Source organism: Oncorhynchus nerka, linkage group LG10, assembly GCF_034236695.1.
Source record: "Oncorhynchus nerka isolate Pitt River linkage group LG10, Oner_Uvic_2.0, whole genome shotgun sequence".
In the NCBI taxonomy this organism is placed as follows: Eukaryota; Metazoa; Chordata; class Actinopteri; order Salmoniformes; family Salmonidae; genus Oncorhynchus; species Oncorhynchus nerka.
Window position 1 is genome coordinate 103,084,744 of NC_088405.1, and position 24,289 is coordinate 103,109,032.

General features: G+C 45.4%; 1 protein-coding gene across 1 annotated transcript in view; it reads left to right on the top strand.

Annotated features, from left to right (window-relative positions):
- The window catches only part of birc2 (baculoviral IAP repeat containing 2), an 84,895-nt gene that overhangs the window by 40,894 nt on the left and 19,712 nt on the right, over positions 1-24,289 (top strand). The window contains 5 exon segments of the mRNA XM_065024035.1: positions 3,692-3,770; positions 10,133-10,181; positions 11,256-11,480; positions 19,632-19,730; positions 20,460-20,612. Of these exon segments, the coding sequence (XP_064880107.1) occupies positions 3,692-3,770; positions 10,133-10,181; positions 11,256-11,480; positions 19,632-19,730; positions 20,460-20,612 (605 nt within the window).

Sequence of the window (24,289 nt, forward strand, 5' to 3'; positions counted from 1 at the left end):
TATTTAACCTGGTTGGCCAGTTGAGAACACCTTTATTTAACCAGGTAGGCCAGTTGAGAACACCTTTATTTAACCAGGTTGGCCAGTTGAGAACACCTTTATTTAACCAGGTAGGCCAGTTGAGAACACCTTTATTTAACCAGGTAGGCCAGTTGAGAACACCTTTATTTAACCAGGTAGGCCAGTTGAGAACACCTTTATTTAACCAGGTAGGCTAGTTGAGAACACCTTTATTTAACCAGGTAGGCCAGTTGAGAACACCTTTATTTAACCAGGTAGGCCAGTTGAGAACACCTTTATTTAACCAGGTTGGCCAGTTGAGAACACCTTTATTTAACCTGGTAGGCTAGTTGAGAACACCTTTATTTAACCTGGTAGGCTAGTTGAGAACACCTTTATTTAACCTGGTAGGCTAGTTGAGAACACCTTTATTTAACCTGGTAGGCCAGTTGAGAACAACTTTATTTAACCTGGTAGGCCAGTTGAGAACACCTTTATTTAACCAGGTAGGCCAGTTGAGAACACCTTTATTTAACCAGGTTGGCCAGTTGAGAACAAGTTCTCATTTACAACTGAGACCTGGCCAAGAAGAAGCAAAGCAGTGCGACACAAACAACAACGCAGTTACACATAAACAAACGTAGAGTCAAGAACAATAGAAAAGTCTATATACAGTGAGTGCAAATGTAATAAGATTAGGGAGATAAGGCAATAAATAGGCTGTAGAGGTGAAATAATTACAATTTAGCATTAACACTGGAGTGATCGATGTGCAGATGATGAATGTGCAAGTAGAGATACTGGGGTGCAAAGGAACAAAAAATAAATGACAATATGGGGATGAGGTAGTTGGGTGGGTTATTTACAGAGTGTCTATGTACAGGTGCAATGATCGGTAAGCTGCTCTGACATCTGATGCTTAAAGTTAGTGAGGGAGATATGAGTCTCCAGCTTCGGTGATTTTTGCAATTCGTTCCAGTCATTGGCAGCAGAGAACTGGAAGGAAATGCAGCCAAATGAGTAGTTGGCTTTGGGGATGACCAGTGAAATATACCTGCTGGAGCGCGTGCTACAGGTGGGTGCTGCTATGGTGACCAGTGAGCTGTGATAAGGCAGAGCTTTACCTAGCAAAGACTTATAGATGACCTGGAGCCAGTGGGTTTGGCGACGAATATGAAGCGAGGGCCAGCCAACGAGGGCATACTGGTCGCATTGGTGGGTAGTATATGGGGCTTTGGTGACAAAACGGATGGCACTGTGATAGACTTCATCCAGTTTGCTGAATAGAGTGTTGGAGGTTGTTTTGTAAAGGACATCGCCGAAGTCAAGGATCGGTAGGATAGTGCGTTTTACGAGGGTATGTTTGGCAGCATGAGTGAAGGAGGCTTTGTTGCGAAATAGGAAGCTGATTCAAGATTTAATTTTGGATTGGAGATGTTTAATGTGAGTCTGGAATGAGCGTTTACAGTCTAACCAGACACCTAGGTATTTGTAGTTGTCCACGTGTTCTAAGTCAGAACCGTCCAGAGTAGTGATACTAGACAGGCGGGCGAGTGCGGGCAGCGATCGTCCAAAGAAGGGCCAGAAGTATACAGAATGGTGTCGTCTGCGTGGATCAGAGAATCACCAGCAGCAAGAGCGACATCATTGATGTATACAGAGAAGAGATTCGGCGCAAGAATTGAACCCTGTGGCACCCTCATAGACTCTCAGAGGCCCGGACAACAGGCCCTCCGATTTGACACGCTGAACTCTGTCTGAGAAGTAGTTGGTGAACCAGGCGAGGCAGTCATTTGAGAAACCAAGGCTGTTTAGTTTGCCGATAAGAATGTGGTGATTGACAGAGTCGAAATCATTGGCAAGGTTGATGAAGACAGCTGCACAGTATTGTCTTTTAACGATTGCGTTTATGATATTGTTTAGGAGCTTGAGCATGGCTGAGGCGCACCCATGACCAGCTCGGAAACCAGATTGCATAGTGGAGAAGGTATGGTGGGATTCGAAATGGTCAGTAATCTGTTTAACTTGGCTTTCGAAGACTTTAGAAAGGCAGGGTGGGATATATATAGATCTGTAACAGTTTAGTTCTAGAGTGTCTTCCCCTTTGAAGAGGGGGATGACCGCGGCAGCTTTCCAATCTTTCTAGATCTTAGACGATACGAAAGAGTTTTTACAGGCTAGTAATAGGGGTTGCAACAATTTGCGGCAGAGCATTTTAGAAAAAGAGGGTCCAGATTGTCTAGCCCGGCTGATTTGTTGGGGTCCAGATTTTGCAACTCTTTCAGAACATCAGCTATCTGGATTTTGGGTGAAGGAGAAATGGGTTTGGGCAAGTTGCTGTGGGGGGTGCAGGGCTGTTGACCAGAGTAGGGGTAGCCAGGTGGAAAGCATGGCCAGCTGTAGAAAAATCCTTATTGAAATTCTCAATTATCGTGAATTTATCGGTGGTGACAGTGTTTCCTAGTCTCAGTGCAGTGGGCAGCTGGGAGGAGGTGCTCTTATTCTCCATGGACTTTAGTGTCCTAGAACTTTTTGACTTTGTGCTACAGGATGCAAATTTCTGTTTGAAAAAGCTAGCCTTTGCTTTCCTGACTGACTGTATATCGGTTCCTAACCTCCCTGAAAAGTTGCATATCGTGGGGGCTATTCGATGCTAATGCAATACGCCAAAGGATGTTTTTGTGCTGGTCAAGGGCAGTCAGGTCTGGAGTGAACCAAGGGCTATATCTGTTCCTGGTTCTACATTTTTTGAATGGGGCATGCTTATTTAAGAATTTATTTATTTACTTATTTAAAGAATAACCAGGAATCCTCTACTGGCAGAATGAGGTCAATATCCTTCCAGGATACCCGGGCCAGGTCGATTAGAAAGGCCTGCTCACAGAAGTGTTTTAGGGAGCGTTTGACAGTGATGAGGGGTGGTCGTTTGACCGTGAACCCATTACGGATGCAGGCAATGAGGCAGTGATTGCTGAGATCCTCTCTCATCTTTTTAAGTGGGAGAACTTGCACAATTGGTGGCTGACTAAATACTTTTTTGCCCCACTGTATATTAATGTGACTATGGTAACCTGTCAGTATATATTAATGTGACTATGGTAACCTGTCAGTATATATTAATGTGACTATGGTAACCTGTCAGTATATATTAATGTGACTATGGTAACCTGTCAGTATATATTAATGTGACTATGGTAACCTGTCAGTATATATTAATGTGACTATGGTAACCTGTCAGTATATATTAATGTAACTATGGTAACCTGTCAGTATATATTAATGTGACTATGGTAACCTGTCAGTATATATTAATGTGACTATGGTAACCTGTCAGTATATATTAATGTAACTATGGTAACCTGTCAGTATATTTTAATGTAACTATGGTAACCTGTCAGTGTATATTAATGTGACTATGGTAACCTGTCAGTATATATTAATGTGACTATGGTAACCTGTCAGTATATATTAATGTGACTATGGTAACCTGTCAGTATATATTAATGTAACTACGGTAACCTGTCAGTATATATTAATGTGACTATGGTAACCTGTCAGTATATATTAATGTAACTATGGTAACCTGTCAGTATATATTAATGTGACTATGGTAACCTGTCAGTATATATTAATGTGACTATGGTAACCTCCAGGTGTCAGCATATATTAATGTAACTATGGTAACCTCCAGGTGTGTGTACCTGCTCCAGGAGAAAGGTCAGGAGTTTGTCCATCAGATCCAGGCTCGCTTCCCTCGCCTCTTTGAACAGGTAACACCTGCTTATACACCTTATTCACACCATTGTTTATTTACCAACAATCACATTTTCTAACGGGCTAGGCATTGAAATGGCCTGTTGAAGCAAAAACAGAACTCTTCTTAAAGTGTAGAAACGTCCTAAAGTGTAACTGCTAAACATGGGGCGGCAAGTAGCCTAGTGGTTAGAGCGCTGAGCCAGTAACCAGCAGGAAGCCTAGTGGTTAGAGCGCTGAGCCAGTAACCGGCAGGTAGCCTAGTGGTTAGAGCGCTGAGCCAGTAACCGGCAGGTAGCCTAGTGGTTAGAGCGCTGAGCCAGTAACCGGCAGGTAGCCTAGTGGTTAGAGCGCTGAGCCAGTAACCGGCAGGTAGCCTAGTGGTTAGTGCGCTGAGCCAGTAACCGGCAGGAAGCCTAGTGGTTAGAGCGCTGAGCCAGTAACCGGCAGGTAGCCTAGTGGTTAGAGCGCTGAGCCAGTAACCGGCAGGTAGCCTAGTGGTTAGAGCGCTGAGCCAGTAACCGGCAGGTAGCCTAGTGGTTAGAGCGCTGAGCCAGTAACCCGGCAGGAAGCCTAGTGGTTAGAGCGCTGAGCCAGTAACCCGGCAGGAAGCCTAGTGGTTAGAGCGCTGAGCCAGTAACCGGCAGGTAGCCTAGTGGTTAGAGCGCTGAGCCAGTAACCGGCAGGTAGCCTAGTGGTTAGAGCGCTGAGCCAGTAACCGGCAGGTAGCCTAGTGGTTAGAGCGCTGAGCCAGTAACCGGCAGGTAGCCTAGTGGTTAGAGCGCTGAGCCAGTAACCGGCAGGAAGCCTAGTGGTTAGAGCGCTGAGCCAGTAACCGGCAGGTAGCCTAGTGGTTAGAGCGCTGAGCCAGTAACCGGCAGGTAGCCTAGTGGTTAGAGCGCTGAGCCAGTAACCGGCAGGTAGCCTAGTGGTTAGAGCGCTGAGCCAGTAACCGGCAGGTAGCCTAGTGGTTAGAGCGCTGAGCCAGTAACCGGCAGGTAGCCTAGTGGTTAGAGCGCTGAGCCAGTAACCGGCAGGTAGCCTAGTGGTTAGAGCGCTGAGCCAGTAACCGGCAGGTAGCCTAGTGGTTAGAGCGCTGAGCCAGTAACCGGCAGGTAGCCTAGTGGTTAGAGCGCTGAGCCAGTAACCGTCAGGTAGCCTAGTGGTTAGAGCGCTGAGCCAGTAACCGGCAGGTAGCCTAGTGGTTAGAGCGCTGAGCCAGTAACCGAAAGGTTGCTAGATTGAATCTCTGAGCTGACGAGGTAAAAATCTGTTGTTCTGCCCCTGAAAAAGGCAGTTAACCCACTGTTCTTAACTGATTTGCCTAGTTAATAAATAAAGGTAAAAAAATAAATATAAAAAACCTACTCACTAAAACTAAGTTATGTTATTTTGGATACCCTGAAGAGCTAGTGTATTGTCATTGTTATCTGCCCTGATTATAAAAATACCTAACTGTTTATTAGCCGTCTGGTAGAACATTGAGCTGTGAATAAAGTAGGGATGTGCACGGTTAATCGAATATCCGGATATGCAAATGGACTTGTGTTCATTTTTTTGTAGTGTTTTTTTCCCCAGCCTATTTTATCAGTGAAAAGCTTTGTTATAAATTAAATTAGATTATCCTTGTGACATTGTTACATAAAACGATATACACTATATATACAAAGTATGTGGACACCCCTTCAAATTATTGGATTCGGCTATTTCAACCACACTCGTTGCTGACAGGTGTTTAAAATCAAGCACACGGCCATGCAATCTCCATAGACAAACATTGGCAGTAGAATGGCCTTACTGAAGAGCTCAGTGACTTTCAATGTGGCACCATCATAGGATGCCACCTTTCCAACGAGTCAGTTTGTCAAATTTCAGCCCTGCTAGAGCTGCCCCGGTCAACTGTAAGTGATTTTATTGTGAAGTGGAAGCGTGTAGGAGCAACAATGGCTCAGCCACGAAGTGGTAGGCCACACAAGCTCAAGAACGGGACCGCCGATTGCAACACTCACTACTGAGTTCCAAACTGCTTCTGGAAGCAACAGCAACACAATAACGGTTTGTCGGGAGCGTCATGAAATGGGTTTCCATGGCCGTGCAGCCGCACACAAGCCTAAGATCACCACATGCAATACCAAGCATCGGCTGGAGTGGTGTAAATCTCGCCGCCATTGGACTTTGGAGCAGTGGAAACACGTTCTCTGGAGTTATGAATCACTCTTCATTATCTGGCAGTCCGACGGCCGACTCTGGGTTTGGTGGATGGCAGGAGAACGCTACCTGCCCCAATGCAAAGTGCTAACTGTAAAGTTTGGTGGATGAGGAATAATGGTCTAGGGCTGTTTTTCATGGTTTGAGCTAGGCCCCTTAGTTCCAGGGAAGGGAAACCTTTACGCTACAGCATACAATGACATTCTAGACAATTCTGTGCTTCCAACTTTGTGGCAACAGTTTGTGGAAGGCCCTTTCCTGTTTCAGTATGACAATACCCCCGTGCACAACGCGAGATCCAGACTGAAATGGTTTGTCGAGATCAGTGTTGAAGAACTTGACTGACCTGCATAGAGCCCTGACCTCAACTCCATCAAACACCTTTGGGTTGAAATGGAACGCCGACTGCGAGCCAGGCCTAATCAGTCAACATTAGTGCCCGACCTCTCTAATGCTCTTGTGGCTGAATGGAAGCAAGAAGATACTTGCTTGGGCCAGGTGTGTCAAGCTTGTAGTGTCATACCCCTGAAGACTTGAAGCTAATCACTGCTAAAGGTGCATCAACAAAGTACTGAGTAAAGCTTCTGAATAATTAAGTAAAAGTAGCCAACAAGTGCTCAGCATATGTGGGAACTCTTTCAAGACTCTTGGAAAAGCCTTCCAGGTGAAGCTGATTGAGAGAATGCCAAGAGTGTGCAAAGCTGTCATCAAGGCGCTGGGTAGCTATTTGGTTAAATATTTAGCCTTAAGGCTTGAGGGTAGAAGCTGCTCAGGGTCCTGTTGGTTCCAGACTTGGTACCAATGCGGTAGCAGAGAGAACAGTCTATGACTTGGGTGGATGGAGTCTTTGACCATTTTTAGGGCCTTCCTCTGACACCGCCTGGTTTAGAGGTCCTGGAGCCTTGATCCCAGTGATCAAATCAAATTGTATTGGACACATACACCTGGTTAGCAGATGTTAATGCGAGTTTAGCGAAATGCTTGTGCTTCTAGTCCCGACAGTGCAGTAATATCTAACAAGTAATCTAACAATTCCACAACAACTACATAATATACACAAATCTGAAGGGATGGAATAAGAACATGTCCATATAACTATATGGATGGCCGAGCGGCAAGATGCAATAGATGGTATAAAATTCAGTATATACAGTGGGGCAAAAAAGTATTTAGTCAGCCACCAATTGTGCCAGTTCTCCCACTTAAAAAGATGAGAGGCCTGTAATTTTCATCATATGTACACTTCAACTATGACAGACAAAATGAGAATAAAAATCCAGAAAATCACATTGTAGGATTTTTTTATGAATTTATTTGCAAATTATGGTGGAAAATAAGTATTTGGTCAATAACAAAAGTTTATCTCAATACATTGTTATATACCCTTTGTTGGCAATGACAGAGGTCAAACGTTTTCTGTAAGTCTTCACAAGGTTTTCACACACTGTTGCTGGTATTTTGGCCCATTCCTCCATGCAGATCTCCTCTAGAGCAGTGATGTTTTGGGGCTGTTGCTGGTCAACACAGACTTTCAACTCCCTCCAAAGATTTTCTATGGGGTTGAGATCTGGAGACTGGCTAGGCCACTCCAGGACCTTGAAATGCTTCTTACGAAGCCACTCCTTCGTTGCCCGGGCGGTGTGTTTGGGATCATTGTCATGCTGAAAGACCCAGCCACGTTTCATCTTCAATGCCCTTGCTGATGGAAGGAGGTTTTCACTCAAAATCTCACGATACATGGCCCCATTCATTCTTTCCTTTACACGGATCAGTCGTCCTGGTCCCTTTGTAGAAAAACAGCCCCAAAGCATGATGTTTCCACCCCCATGCTTCACAGTAGGTATGGTGTTCTTTGGATGCAACTCAGCATTCTTTGTCCTCCAAACACGACGAGTTGAGTTTTTACCAAAAAGTTATATTTTGGTTTCATCTGACCATATGACATTCTCCCAATCTTCTTCTGGATCATCAAAATGCTCTCTAGCAAACTTCAGACGGGCCTGGACATGTACTGGCTTAAGCAGGGGACACGTCTGGCACTGCAGGATTTGAGTCCCTGGCGGCGTAGTGTGTTACTGATGGTAGGCTTTGAACTTTGGTCCTAGCTCTCTGCAGGTCATTCACTAGGTCCCCCCGTGTGGTCAGGGATTTTTGCTCACCGTTCTTGTGATCATTTTGACCCCACGGGTGAGATCTTGCGTGGAGCCCCAGATCGAGGGAGGTTATCAGTCGTCTTGTATGTCTTCCATTTCCTAATAATTGACCTATTGCAGATTCAGTCTTCCCAGCCTGGTGCAGGTCTACAATTTTGTTTCTGGTGTCCTTTGACAGCTCTTTGGTCTTGGCCATAGTGGAGTTTGGAGTGTGACTGTTTGAGGTTGTGGACAGGTGTCTTTTATACTGATAACAAGTTCAAACAGGTGCCATTAATACAGGCAACGAGTGGAGGACAGAGGAGCCTCTTAAAGAAGAAGTTACAGGTCTGTGAGAGCCAGAAATCTTGCTTGTTTGTAGGTGACCAAATACTTATTTTCCACCATAATTTACAAATAAATTCATTCAAAATCCTACAATGTGATTTTCTGGATTTGTTTTTCCTCATTTTGTCTGTCATAGTTGAAGTGTACATATGATGAAAATTACAGGCCTCATCTTTTTAAGTAGGAGAACTTGCACAATTGGTGGCTGACTAAATACTTTTTTGCCCCACTGTACATATGAGAAGTAAGGTAAGATATGTAAACATTATTAAAATTGCATTGTTAAAGTCACTAGTGATCCATTTATTGAAGTGGCTAATTATTTGAGTCTGTATGTAGGCAGCAGCCTCTCTGTGTTAGTGATGGCTGTTTAACAGTCTCATGGCCTTGAGATAAAAAGCTGTTTTTCAGTCTCTCGGTCCCAGCTTTGATGCACCTGTACTGACCTCGCCTTCTGGATGATGTATTGGGCAGTACGCACTACCCACAGTATCACCTTGCGGTCGGATGCCAAGCAGTTGCCATACCAAGCGGTGATGCAGCCAGTCAAGATACTGTCAATGTCAATGGTGCAGCTATAGAACTTTGAGGGTCTGGGGGCCCATGACAAGTATTTTCAACCTCCTGAGGGGGAAGAAGTGTTGCCATGTCCTCTTCATGACTGTGTGTGTGTGGACCATGATAGATCCTTAGTGATGTGGACACCGAGGAACTTGAAGCTCTCGACCTGCTCCACTACAGCCCTGTCGATGAGAATGTGGGCGTGCTCCTTTTCCTGTAATCCATCAATCAACTCCTTGGTCTTACTGACGTTGAGGGAGAGGTTGTTGTCCTGGCACCACGCTGCCAGTTCTCTGACCTCTTCCATTGTAGGCTGTCTCATCGCCATAGGTGATCAGGCCTACCACGTCGTGTCACAAGCAAACTTGATGTTGTAGTTGTGCGAGGCCATGCAGTCGTGGGTCAACAGGGAGTACAGGAAGGGACTGAGCACACACCCCTGAGGGGCCCCCGTGTTGAGGATCAGCGTGGTGGATGTGTTGTTACTCTCACAACCGGGGGGCAGCTCGTCAGGAAGTCCAGGATCCAGTTGCAGAGGTAGGTGTTCAGTCCCAGGGTCCTGAGTTTGGATGGCACTATGGTGTTGAACGTTGAGCTGTAATCAATGAACAGCATTCTCAAGTAGAGTTCCTCTTATCCAGGTGGGAAAGGGCACTCTGGAGTGCAATGAAGATTGCGTTGTCTGTGGATTTATTGGGGCGGTATGCGAAGTGGATTAGGTGCAGGATATCTGAGATGATGGTGTTGTGAGCCATCAAAAGCATTTCATGGCAACAGATGTGTGTTTTATGGTACCTATGTTGTTCTTAGGCACAAGGACTATGGTGGTCTGATTTGAAACATGTAGGTATTACATACTGGGTCAGGCAGAGGTTGAAAATGTCAGTGGAGACGCATGCCAGTATGCATCCTGGTAATCCATCTGTCCCTGTGGCCTTGTGAATGTTAAACGTCTTAAATCACATCGGCTACGGAGATTGCATTTTTTTTTTTTTTTTGACCATGCTGACTGAAGTCAGGAAAAAAAAAATATTTGATTAGTGAAATATTGTCAAATGCCTAGAATAAACCTGTATTATCTGACTGATCTGATCAGGAAGTTAACTCTCTCCTGGCCCCTCCCCCTACAGCTCCTAACCAATGGGGACAGCAGCTCCAGAGAGTTTGTGGACCCCCCGGGTGAGTGACTCCTGACTTCAACTGAATATAAAACCTTGACAGAATGTTGATATCACTGTTCAGCCGTGAGACAGACCTCCACTATGTTGATATCACTGTTCAGCCATGAGACAGACCTCCACTATGTTGATATCACTGTTCAGCCGTGAGACAGACCTCCACTATGTTGATATCACTGTTCAGCCGTGAGACAGACCTCCACTATGTTGATATCACTGTTCAGCCGTGAGACAGACCTCCACTATGTTGATATCACTGTTCAGCCATGAGACAGACCTCCACTATGTTGATATCACTGTTCAGCCATGAGACAGACCTCCACTATGTTGATATCACTGTTCAGCCGTGAGACAGACCTCCACTATGTTGATATCACTGTTCAGCCGTGAGACAGACCTCCACTATGTTGATATCACTGTTCAGCCGTGAGACAGACCTCCACTATGTTGATATCACTGTTCAGCCGTGAGACAGACCTCCACTATGTTGATATCACTGTTAAGCCGTGAGACAGACCTCCACTATGTTGATATCACTGTTAAGCCGTGAGACAGACCTCCACTATGTTGATATCACTGTTCAGCCGTGAGACAGACCTCCACTATGTTGATATCACTGTTCAGCCGTGAGACAGACCTCCACTATGTTGATATCACTGTTCAGCCGTGAGACAGACCTCCACTATGTTGATATCACTGTTCAGCCGTGAGACAGACCTCCACTATGTTGATATCACTGTTCAGCCGTGAGACAGACCTCCACTATATTGATATCACTGTTCAGCCGTGAGACAGACCTCCACTATGTTGATATCACTGTTCAGCCGTGAGACAGACCTCCACTATGTTGATATCACTGTTCAGCCATGAGACAGACCTCCACTATGTTGATATCACTGTTAAGCCGTGAGACAGACCTCCACTATGTTGATATCACTGTTCAGCCGTGAGACAGACCTCCACTATGTTGATATCACTGTTCAGCCGTGAGACAGACCTCCACTATGTTGATATCACTGTTAACTCCCTCCCACCTCTTCTCTCTTTCTACTTCTTGCTGTCCCCCCCACCTCAGGTGAGGAGCGCTCGGAGGATGCCGTGATGATGAACACTGCGGTGGTTGTGTCGTCACTAGAGATGGGGTTTGAGCGTGGCCTGGTGAAGCAGACAGTCCAGAGTAAGATTCTGACCAGCGGAGAGAACTACAAGACGGTCCAGGAACTGGTCTCAGACCTGCTGAGTGCAGAAGATCAGAAGAGAGAGGAGGAGAGAGAGATGCTGGCCGAGGAGATGGCTTCTGGTACGACAAACATTCTGAAACACGTCTCTGAGCTGTCTGTTTAATGGACTATGACATGCTGAATGTACCGAGCTGTCTGTTTGAACTACTGGCACACAGCTTGTACACCCATGCATACCCCACAAGACATGCCACCAGAGGTCTCTTCACAGTCCCCAAGTCCAGAACAGACTATGGGAGTCTCACAGTACTACATAGAGCCATGACTACATGGAACTCTGTTCCACAGTACTACATAGAGCCATGACTACATGGAACTCTATTCCACAGTACTACATAGAGCCATAACTACATGGAACTCTGTTCCACAGTACTACATAGAGCCATGACTACATGGAACTCTATTCCACAGTACTACATAGAGCCATGACTACATGGAACTCTATTCCACAGTACTGCATAGAGCCATGACTACATGGAACTCTATTCCACAGTACTACATAGAGCCATGACTACATGGAACTCTATTCCACAGTGCTGCATAGAGCCATGACTACATGGAACTCTATTCCACAGTGCTGCATAGAGCCATGACTACATGGAACTCTATTCCACAGTACTACATAGAGCCATGACTACATGGAACTCTATTCCACAGTACTGCATAGAGCCATGACTACATGGAACTCTATTCCACAGTACTACATAGAGCCATGACTACATGGAACTCTATTCCACAGTGCTGCATAGAGCCATGACTACATGGAACTCTGTTCCACATCAGGTAACTGATGCAGCAGTAGAATCAGATTTTTTAAAAGTCAAATGCACCTTATGGAACAGCGAGGACTGTGAAGAGAGACACACACTGCACACACTTACAGTTCATTCTCCCTGTCCCTGTCTGAGTCTGTAATACCAACATGTTTCAAGCAGACCACCATAGTCCCTGTGCCCAAGAACACTAAGGTAACCTGCACAAATGACTACAGACCCGTAACACTCACGACTGTAACACTCAGTCCCCTCCCATCCTGTACTCCCTGTTCACTCATGACTGCACGGCCAGGCACGACTCCAACACCATCATTAAGTTTGCCGATGACACAGTGGTAGGCCTAATCACTGACAATGACGAGACAGCCTATAGGGAGGAGGTCAGAGACCTGACCGTGTGGTGCCAGGACAACAACCTCTCCATCAACATGATCAAGACAAAGGAGATGATTGTGGACTACAGGAAAAGGAGGACCGAGCACGACCCCATTCTCATCGACAGGGCTGTAGTGGAGCAGGTTGAGAGCTTCAAGTTCCTTGGTGTCCACATCACCAACAAACTAACATGGTTCAAACACACCAAAACAGTCATGAAGAGGGCACAACAAAACCTCTCCCCCTCAGGAAACAGAAAAGATTTGGCATGTGTCCTCAGATCCTCAAAAGGTTCTATAGCTGCACCATCAAGAGCATCCTGACTGGTTGCATCACTGCCTGGTATGGTATTTGCTCGGCCTCCGACCCCAAGGCACTACAGAGGGTAGTGCGTACGGCCCAGTACATCACTGGGGCCAAGCTTCCTGCCATCCAGGATCTCTATACCAGGCAGTGTCAGAGCAAGGCCCTAAAAATTGTCAGACTCCAGCCACCCTAGTCAGACTGTTCTCTCTGCTACCGCACGGCAAGCGGTACAGGAGAGCCAAGTCTAGATCCAAGAGGCTTCCCAAGCCATAAGACTGAACATCTAATCAAATGGTTACGCAGACCATTTGTATCTCCCCCTCCCACTTTTTTACGCTGCTGCTACTCTGTTATTATCTACAGTGGCTTGTACAGAGTCAATGTGGAGGCTATAAAGTATTCACCTCCCTTAGCATTTGTCCTATTTTGTTGCCTTACAACCTGGAATGAAAATATATTTTGGGGGGGTTTGTATCATTTGATTTACACAACATGCCAACTACTTTGAAGATTGAAAATATTTTAGGAGATAAGACAAAAAAACAGAACTTGAGCGTGTATAACTGTTCACCCCCCCCCCCAAAGTCAATACTTTGTAGAGACACCTTTTGCAAAAATTACAGCTGCAAGTCTGTTGGGGTATGTCTCTATAAGCTTGGCACATCTAGCCACTGGGATTTTTGCCCATTCTTCAAGGCAAAACTTCTCCAGCTCCTTCAAGTTGGATTGGTTCTTCTGGTGTACAGTAATCTTTAAGTCATACCACAGATTCTCAATTGGATTGAGGTCTGGGCTTTGACTAGGCCATTCCAAGACATTTAAATGTTTCCCCTTAAACCACTTGAGTGTTGCTTTAGCAGTATGCATAGGGTCATTGTCCTGCTGGAAGGTGAACCTCCGTCCCTGTCTCAAATCTCTGGAAGACTGAAACAGGTTTCCCTCAAGAATTTCCCTGTATTTAGCGCCATCCATCATTCCTTCAATTCTGTCCTGTTTCCCAGTTTTCGTGGTGATGAGAGGTGTTGGGTTTGTGCCAGACATCATGTTTTCCTTGATGGCCAAAAAGCTCAATTTTAGTCTCATCTGGCCAGAGTACCTTCTTCCATATTTTTGGGGAGTCTCCCACATGTCTTTTGGCGAACACCAAACGTGTTTGCTTATTTTTTTTCCTTTAAGCAATGGCTTTTTTTCTGGCCACTGTTCCGTAAAGCCCAGCTCTGTGGATTGTACGGCTTAAAGTGGTCCTATTGACAGATACTCCAATCTCCGCTGTGAAGCTTTTTGCAGCTCCATCAGGGTTATCTTTGGTCTTATCTTTGGTCTCTTTGTTGCCTCTGATTAATGCCCTCCTTGCCTGGTCTGTGAGTTTTGGTGGGCAACTCTCTCTTGGCAGGTTTGTTGTGGTGCCATATTCTTTCCATTTTTTAATAATGGATTTAATGGTGCTTGTGGGATGTTCAAAGATTCTGATATTTTTTTATAACCCAACCCTGATCTGTACTTCTCCACAGCTTTGTCCCTGACCTGTTTGGAGAGCTCCTTGTTCTTCATGGTGCCGCTTGCTTGGTGGTGCCCCTTGCTGAGTGGTGTTACAGACTCTGGGGCCTTTCAGAACAGGTGTATATATATATATATATACTGAGATCATGTGACAGATCGTGTGACACTTATATTGCAGACAGGTGGACATTATTTAACTAATAATGTGACTTCTGAAGGTAATTGGTTACACCAGATCTTATTTAGGGGCTTCATAGTAAAGGGGAGGGGCTTCATAGTAAAGGGGGTGAAAACATATGATCTTATTTAGGGGCTTCATAGTAAAGGGGAGGGGCTTCATAGTAAAGGGGAGGGGCTTCATAGTAAAGGGGGTGAAAACATATGATCTTATTTAGGGGCTCCATAGCAAAGGGGAGGGGCTTCATAGTAAAGGGGAGGGGCTTCATAGTAAAGGGGAGGAGCTTCATAGTAAAGGGGGTGAAAACATATGATCTTATTTAGGGGCTTCATAGTAAAGGGGAGGGGCTTCATAGTAAAGGGGGTGAAAACATGATCTTATTTAGGGGCTTCATAGTAAAGGGGAGGGGCTTCATAGTAAAGGGGGTGAAAACATATATTATTTAGGGGCTTCATAGTAAAGGGGAGGGGCTTCATAGTTTTCTTTGTATAATTATTCGAAACAAGTTCCTTTTTTCATTTCACTTCACCAATTTGGACAATTTTGTGTTTGACCACTACATGCAATCCAAATAAAAATCTATTTAAATGACAGGTTGTAATGCAACAAAAAATGCCAAGGGGGGTGAATACTTTATAGCCTCCACATTGACTCTGTACCGGTACCCCCTGTATATAGCCTCCACATTGACTCTGTACCGGTACCCCTGTATATAGCCTCCACATTGACTCTGTACCGGTACCCCCTGTATATAGCCTCCACTTTGACTCTGTACCGTAACACCCTGTATATAGTCTCCACATTGACTCTGTACCAGTACCCCCTGTATATAGCCTCCACATTGACTCTGTACTGGTACCCCCTGTATATAGCCTCCACATTGACTCTGTACTGGTACCCCCTGTATATAGCCTCCACATTGACTCTGTACTGGTACCCCCTGTATATAGCCTCCACATTGACTCGGTACCGGTACCCCCTGTATATAGCCTCCACATTGACTCTGTACCGGTACCCCCTGTATATAGCCTCCACATTGACTCTGTACCGGTACCCCCTGTATATAGCCTCCACATTGACTCTGTACCGGTACCCCCTGTATATAGCCTCCACTTTGACTCTGTACCGTAACACCCTGTATATAGTCTCCACATTGACTCTGTACCAGTACCCCCTGTATATAGCCTCCACATTGACTCTGTACTGGTACCCCCTGTATATAGCCTCCACATTGACTCTGTACTGGTACCCCCTGTATATAGCCTCCACATTGACTCTGTACTGGTACCCCCTGTATATAGCCTCCACATTGACTCGGTACCGGTACCCCCTGTATATAGCCTCCACATTGACTCTGTACCGGTACCCCCTGTATATAGCCTCCACATTGACTCTGTACCGGTACCCCCTGTATATAGCCTCCACATTGACTCTGTACCGGTACCCCTGTATATAGCCTCCACATTGACTCTGTACCGGTACCCCCTGTATATAGCCTCCACATTGACTCTGTACCGGTACCCCCCTGTATATAGCCTCCACATTGACTCTGTACCGGTACCCCTGTATATAGCCTCCACATTGACTCTGTACCGGTACCCCCTGTATATAGCCTCCACATTGACTCTGTACCGGTACCCCCTGTCTATAGTCTCCACATTGACTCTGTACCGGTACCCCCTGTATATAGCCTCCACATTGACTCTGTACCGGTACCCCCTGTATATAGCCTCCACATTGACTCTGTACTGTAATACCCTGTATATAGCCTCCACATTGACTCTGTACCGGTACCCCCTGTATATAGCCTCCACATTGACTCTGTACCGGTACACCCTGTATACAGCCTCCACATTGACTCTGTACTGGTACCCCCTGTATATAGCCTCCACATTGACTCTGTACCGGTATACCCTGTATACAGCCTCCACATTGACTCTGTACCGGTATACCCTGTATACAGCCTCCACATTGACTCTGTACTGGTACCCCCCTGTATACAGCCTCCACATTGACTCTGTACTGGTACCCCCTGTATATAGCCTCTACATTGACTCTGTACCGGTACCCCCTGTATATAGCCTCCACATTGACTCTGTACCGTAATACCCTGTATACAGCCTCCACATTGACTCTGTACTGGTACCCCCTGTATATAGCCTCTACATTGACTCTGTACCGGTACCCCCTGTATATAGCCTCCACATTGACTCTGTACCGTAATACCCTGTATATAGCCTCCACATTGACTCTGTACCGTAATACCCTGTATATAGCCTCTACATTGACTCTGTACCGTAATACCCTGTATATAGCCTCCACATTGACTCTGTACCGTAATACCCTGTATATTGACTCTGTACCAGTACCCCCTGTATATAGCCTCCACATTGACTCTGTACCGGTACCCCCTGTATATAGCCTCTACATTGACTCTGTACCGTAATACCCTGTATATAGCCTCTACATTGACTCTGTACCGTAATACCCTGTATATAGCCTCCACATTGACTCTGTACCGTAATACCCTGTATATTGACTCTGTACCGGTACCCCCTGTATATAGCCTCCACATTGACTCTGTACGGGTACCCCCTGTATATAGCCTCCACATTGACTCTGTACCGTAATACCCTGTATATAGCCTCCACATTGACTCTGTACTGGTACCCCCTGTATATAGCCTCCACATTGACGCTGTACCGTAACACCCCTGTATATAACCTCCACATTGACTGTACCGTAATACCCTGTATATAGCCTCCACATTGACTCTGTACCGTAATACCCTGTATATAGCCTCCACATTGACTCTGTACCGGTACCCCCTGTATATAGCCTCCACATTGACTCTGTACCGTAATACCCTGTATATAGCCTCCACATTGACACTTCCCCATAATGGTCTGAAGAGATTTTAGCACATTTATTACATAGAAAAAAACTGAAATATCACAAGTTTTCAGACCCTTTACTCAGTACTTTGTTGAAGCACCTTTGGTAGAGATTATAGCCTTGAGTCTTCTTTGACGCTTCAAGCTTGGCACACCTGCATTTGCAGAGTTTCTCCCATTCTTCTCTGCAAATCTGTCAGGTTGGATGGGGAGTGTCGCTGCACAGCTATTTTCAGCTCTTTCCAGAGATGTTCGATTGTGTTCAAGTCTGGGCTATGGCTGGGCCACTTAAGGACATTTTAGAGACTTGTCCCAAAGCCACTCCTGCGTTGTCTTGGCTGTGTACTTAGGGTCATTGTCCTGTTGGAAGATCAACCTTCGTTCCAGTCTGAGGTCCTGAGCGCTCTGGAGCAGGTTTTCATCAAGGATCTCGCAGTGCTTTTCTCTGTTAATCTTTCCCTCAATCCTGACTAGCCTCCTAGTCCCTGCCACTGAAAAACTTTCCCACAGCATGATGCTGCCACTGTGTCACCGTAGGGATGGTGCCAGGTTTCCTCCAGACGTGACGCTTGGCATTCAGGCCCAGGAGTTAGTTCTTAGTTTCATCAGACCAGAGAATCTTGTTTCTCAAGATCAGAGTCCTTTAGGTGACTTTTGGCAAACTCCAAGCGGGCTGTCATGTGCCTTTTACTGGGGAGTGGCTTCCGTTCTGCCACTCTACCATAAAGGCCTGATTGGTGGATTGCTGCAGAGATGGTTGACCTTCTGGAAGGTTCTCCCATCTCCACAGAGGAACTCTGAAGCTCTGTCAGAATGATCATCGGGTTCTTGGTCACCTCCCTGACCAAGGCCCTTCTCCCCAGATTGCTCAGTTTGGCTAGGCGGCCAGCACATGGAAGAGTCTTGGTGGTATCAAACTTCTTCTGTTTAAGAGTGAGACCACTGTGTTCTTGGGGACCTTAAATGTTACATATTGTGTTGGTACTCTTCCATAGATCTGTGCCTCGACACAATCCTGTCTCGGGGCTCTACATACAATTCCTTCCACCTCATGGCTTTGTTTTTGCTCTGACATGCACTGTCAACTGTGGGACCTTATATAGACAGGTGTGTGTCTTTCCAAATCATGTCCAATCAATTGAATTTACCACAGGTGGACTCCAATCAGGTTGTACAATCATCTCAAGGATGACCAATGGAAACAGGATGCACTTGAGCTCAATTTCGTGTCTCATAGCAAAGGGTCTGAATCATTTTACATTTTTTATAAATTTGCAAAAATGTCTAAACCTGTTTTCGCTTTGTCATTATGGGGTATTGTGTGTAGATTGAGGACATTGTATTTATATAAACAATTTTTGAATAATTATTTTACTTAACAATGTAGAAAAGGCAAGGGGTCTGAATACTTTCCCAATGCGCTGTATGTATGGTAGTATTATGAATGTTGTATTGTAGATATGTAGTGGTGAAATAATGTTAAATACCATTTTTATTTTTGCCAATGGTGGCCTCTAGGAAGAGTAGCTGCTACTATACAAGATTAGCTGCTACTATACAAGATTAGCTGCTACTATTGATAGCTGCTACTATACAAGATTAGCTGCTACTATACAAGATTAGCTGCTACTATACAAGATTAGCTGCTACTATTGATAGCTGCTACTATACAAGATTAGCTGCTACTATACAAGATTAGCTGCTACTATACAAGATTAGCTGCTACTATTGATAGCTGCTACTATACAAGATTAGCTGCTACTATACAAGATTAGCTGCTACTATACAAGATTAGCTGCTACTATACAAGATTAGCTGCTACTATTGATAGCTGCTACTATACAAGATTAGCTGCTACTATACAAGATTAGCTGCTACTATTGATAGCTGCTACTATACAAGATTAGCTGCTACTATACAAGATTAGCTGCTACTATACAAGATTAGCTGCTACTATTGATAGCTGCTACTATACAAGATTAGCTGCTACTATACAAGATTAGCTGCTACTATACAAGATTAGCTGCTACTATTGATAGTAGCTGCTACTATTGAGATTCTCCCCAAGTGAACCTAACCCAACTCTCTCTCTCTTCTCTCTCTCTCTCTCTCTGTCTCTCTGTCTCTGTCTCTCTCTCTCTGTCTCTCTCTCTCCTTTCTTTTTTTCTTTCTTCCTTCCAGACGGGCATTCATTCTTAAAGAGACACCAGGCAGCGTTGGTCCTGCGCCTGAAGAGTGTTGAGTCTGTCCTGGAGCACCTCCGAGAGCAGAACGTCATCAGTACGTCTGCTTATATACTACTACTACTACTACTACTACTACTACTACTACTATATATATATATATATATATATATACACTACTACATGTTATATACTACTACTACTAATATATATATATATACTACTACATGTTATATACTACTATATATATATATATACTACTACATGTTATATACTACTAGCTACTACTACATGTTATATACTACTACTACTATAAATATATATATACTACTACATGTTATATACTACTAGCTACTACTATAAATATATATATACTACTACATGTTATATACTACTAGCTACTACTATATATATATATATATACTACTACATGTTATATACTACTACTACTACTACTATAAATATATATATACTACTACATGTTATATACTACTAGCTGCTGCTACATGTTATATACTACTAGCTACTACTACATGTTATATACGACTAGCTACATATATATATAAAATACTAATCCTATACTAGCGGCATCCTGCACTTAAGGGCGGTAAATTATATACTACTAGTAACCACATGAAGGTACTATATTTGAAGAGTCGATCCTGGACCACCTCAGAGAGCAGAACATCATCAGTATGTTTATATCTACAGTACTACTATACTACTAATATACTACTGCAGTACATTGAAATACTACCATCTTCTACTATATTAAAATATTTATGTTCTGAAGAGTGACATTAACCCCTGACCCCTGTCTCTTCAGGTGGAGAGGAATACAGTGGTCTCCAGGGCCAGTCCTCCCAGCAGCAGACAGCCAAACTGATAGACTTGGTCTTGACTAAAGGGAACGCAGCAGCTGAGGTCTTCAGGAACTGGATCCAGAAGAACGATATCTACCTGCTCAGAGACCTCATGGGTAAAACTTCACCTCTGACCCCTAACCCTAACCTGCTCAGACCTCATGGGTAAAACATCACCTGTGACCCCTAACCCGAACCTGCTCAGACCTCATGGGTAAAACTTCACCTCTGACCCCTAACCCTAACCTGCTCAGACCTCATGGGTAAAACATCACCTGTGACCCCTAACCCGAACCTGCTCAGACCTCATGGGTAAAACTTCACCTCTGACCCCTAACCCTAACCTGCTCAGAGACCTCATGGGTAAAACATCACCTCTGACCCCTAACCCTAACCTGCTCAGAGACCTCATAGGTAAAACATCACCTCTGGCCCCTAACATCTGACATCCAATTGGAGAACACACTCTTTTATTGTTCTACGTTTGACAATTGTTTGAGCCTTCCTTTGAGGACTTGCACTGGGCCTCCATTGAGGTTCCAGTGGCAAGCAGTATTGATAAATGGCCACTAGATGCCAGTAGAGACCTACTCTTGGGTCTACCCTGTCTAACCATCAGTTTTAGTGATCTTATTCCATCAATATGTCGATACCACTCCACAACCGATTTCAGGTCTTGACCAGTAATGTCCAATTGGGTGAGCACTGATGATCCTTCCCCACCAGACCAGACAGACTGCTCCTAGATCTACTGTTACACCAGACAGACAGACTGCCCCTAGAACTACTGTTACACCAGACAGACAGACTGCCCCTAGAACTACTGTTACACCAGACACAGACTGCCCCTAGATCTACTGTTACACCAGACCAGACAGTCTGCCCCTAGATCTACTGTTACACCAGACAGACAGACTGCCCCTAGATCTACTGTTACACCAGACAGACAGACTGCCCCTAGAACTACTGTTACACCAGACAGACTGCCCCTAGATCTACTGTTACACCAGACCAGACAGACTGCCCCTAGATCTACTGTTACACCAGACACAGACTGCCCCTAGATCTACTGTTACACCAGACCAGACAGACTGCCCCTAGATCTACTGTTACACCAGACACAGACTGCCCCTAGATCTACTGTTACACCAGACAGACTGCCCCTAGATCTACTGTTACACCAGACAGACAGACTGCCCTTAGAACTACTGTTACACCAGACCAGACAGACTGCTCCTAGAACTACTGTTACACCAGACCAGACAGACTGCCCCTAGATCTACTGTTATACCAGACCAGACAGACTGCCCCTAGAACTACTGTTACACCAGACCAGACAGACTGCTCCTAGAACTACTGTTACACCAGACAGACTGCCCCTAGATCTACTGTTACACCAGACTGACTGTCCCTAGAACTACTGTTACACCAGACCAGACAGACTGCCCCTAGATCTACTGTTACACCAGACAGACTGCCCCTAAATCTACTGTTACACCAGACAGGCTGCCCCTAGATCTACTGTTACACCAGACAGTCTGACCCTAGATCTACTGTTACACCAGACAGACTGCCCCTAGATCTACTGTTACACCAGACCAGACAGACTGCCCCTAGAACTACTGTTACACCAGACAGACTGCCCCTAGAACTACTGTTACACCAGACCAGACAGACTGCCCCTGGATCTACTGTTACACCAGACACAGACTGCCCCTAGATCTACTGTTACACCAGACAGACTGCTCCTAGAACTACTGTTACACCAGACAGACTGCCCCTAGATCTACTGTTACACCAGACAGACTGCCCCTAGATCTACTGTTACACCAGACAGACTGCCCCTAGATCTACTGTTACACCAGACAGACTGCCCCTAGAACTACTGTTACACCAGACAGACTGCCCCTAGATCTACTGTTACACCAGACAGACTGCCCCTAGAACTACTGTTACATCAGACCAGACAGACTGCCCCTAGATCTACTGTTACACCAGACAGACAGACTGCCCCTAGAACTACTGTTACACCAGACAGACTGACTGCCCCTAGATCTACTGCTACACCAGACAGACAGACTGCACCTAGAACTACTGTTACACCAGACAGACAGACTGCACCTAGAACTACTGTTACACCAGACAGACAGACTGCCCCTAGATCTACTGTTACACCAGACCAGACAGACTGCCCCTGGATCTACTGTTACACCAGACCAGACAGACTGCCCCTGGATCTACTGTTACACCAGACAGACTGCCCCTAGAACTACTGTTATACCAGACAGACTGCCCCTAGAACTACTGTTAAATCAGACAAACAGACTGCCCCTAGATCTACTGTTACACCAGACAGTCTGCCCCTAGATCTACTGTTACACCAGACAGACTGCCCCTAGATCTACTGTTACACCAGACAGACTGCCCCTAGATCTACTGTTACACCAGACCAGACAGACAGCTCCTAGAACTACTGTTACACCAGACAGACAGACTGCTCCTAGAACTACTGTTACACCAGACAGACTGCCCCTAGAACTACTGTTACACCAGACAGACTGCCCCTAGATCTACTGTTACACCAGACCAGACAGACTGCCCCTAGAACTACTGTTACACCAGACAGACTGCCCCTAGATCTACTGTTACACCAGACAGACAGACTGCCCCTAGAACTACTGTTACACCAGACAGACAGACTGCCCCTAGAACTACTGTTACACCAGACAGACTGCACCTAGAACTACTGTTACACCAGACAGACTGACTGCCCCTAGATCTACTGCTACACCAGATAGACAGACTGCACCTAGAACTACTGTTACACCAGACAGACTGCCCCTAGATCTACTGTTACACCAGACCAGACAGACAGCTCCTAGAACTACTGTTACACCAGACAGACAGACTGCTCCTAGAACTACTGTTACACCACACAGACTGCACCTAGAACTACTGTTACACCAGACAGACTGCCCCTAGAACTACTGTTACACCAGACATACAGACTGCCCCTAGATCTACTGTTATACCAGACAGACTGCCCCTAGAACTACTGTTACACCAGACAGACTGCCCCTAGATCTACTGTTACACCAGACCAGACAGACTGCCCCTAGAACTACTGTTACACCAGACAGACTGCCCCTAGATCTACTGTTACACCAGACCAGACAGACTGCCCCTAGAACTACTGTTACACCATACAGACAGACTGCCCTTAGATATACTGTTACACCAGATAGACTGCCCCTAGATCTACTGTTACACCAGACCAGACAGACTGCCCCTAGAACTACTGTTACACCAGACAGACAGACTGCCCCTAGAACTACTGTTACACCAGACAGACTGCCCTTAGATATACTGTTACACCAGCCAGACAGACTGCCCCTCGATCTACTGTTACACCAGACCAGACAGACTGCCCCTAGAACTACTGTTACACCAGACAGACAGACTGCCCCTAGAACTACTGTTACACCAGACAGACAGACTGCTCCTAGATCTACTGTTACACCAGACCAGACAGACTGCCCCTAGATCTACTGTTACACCAGACCAGACAGACTGCCCCTAGAACTACTGTTACACCAGACAGACAGACTGCCCCTAGAACTACTGTTACACCAGACAGACAGACTGCCCCTAGAACTACTGTTACACCAGACAGACTGCCCTTAGATATACTGTTACACCAGATAGACTGCCCCTAGATCTACTGTTACACCACACCAGACAGACTGCCCCTAGAACTACTGTTACACCAGACAGACAGACTGCCCCTAGATCT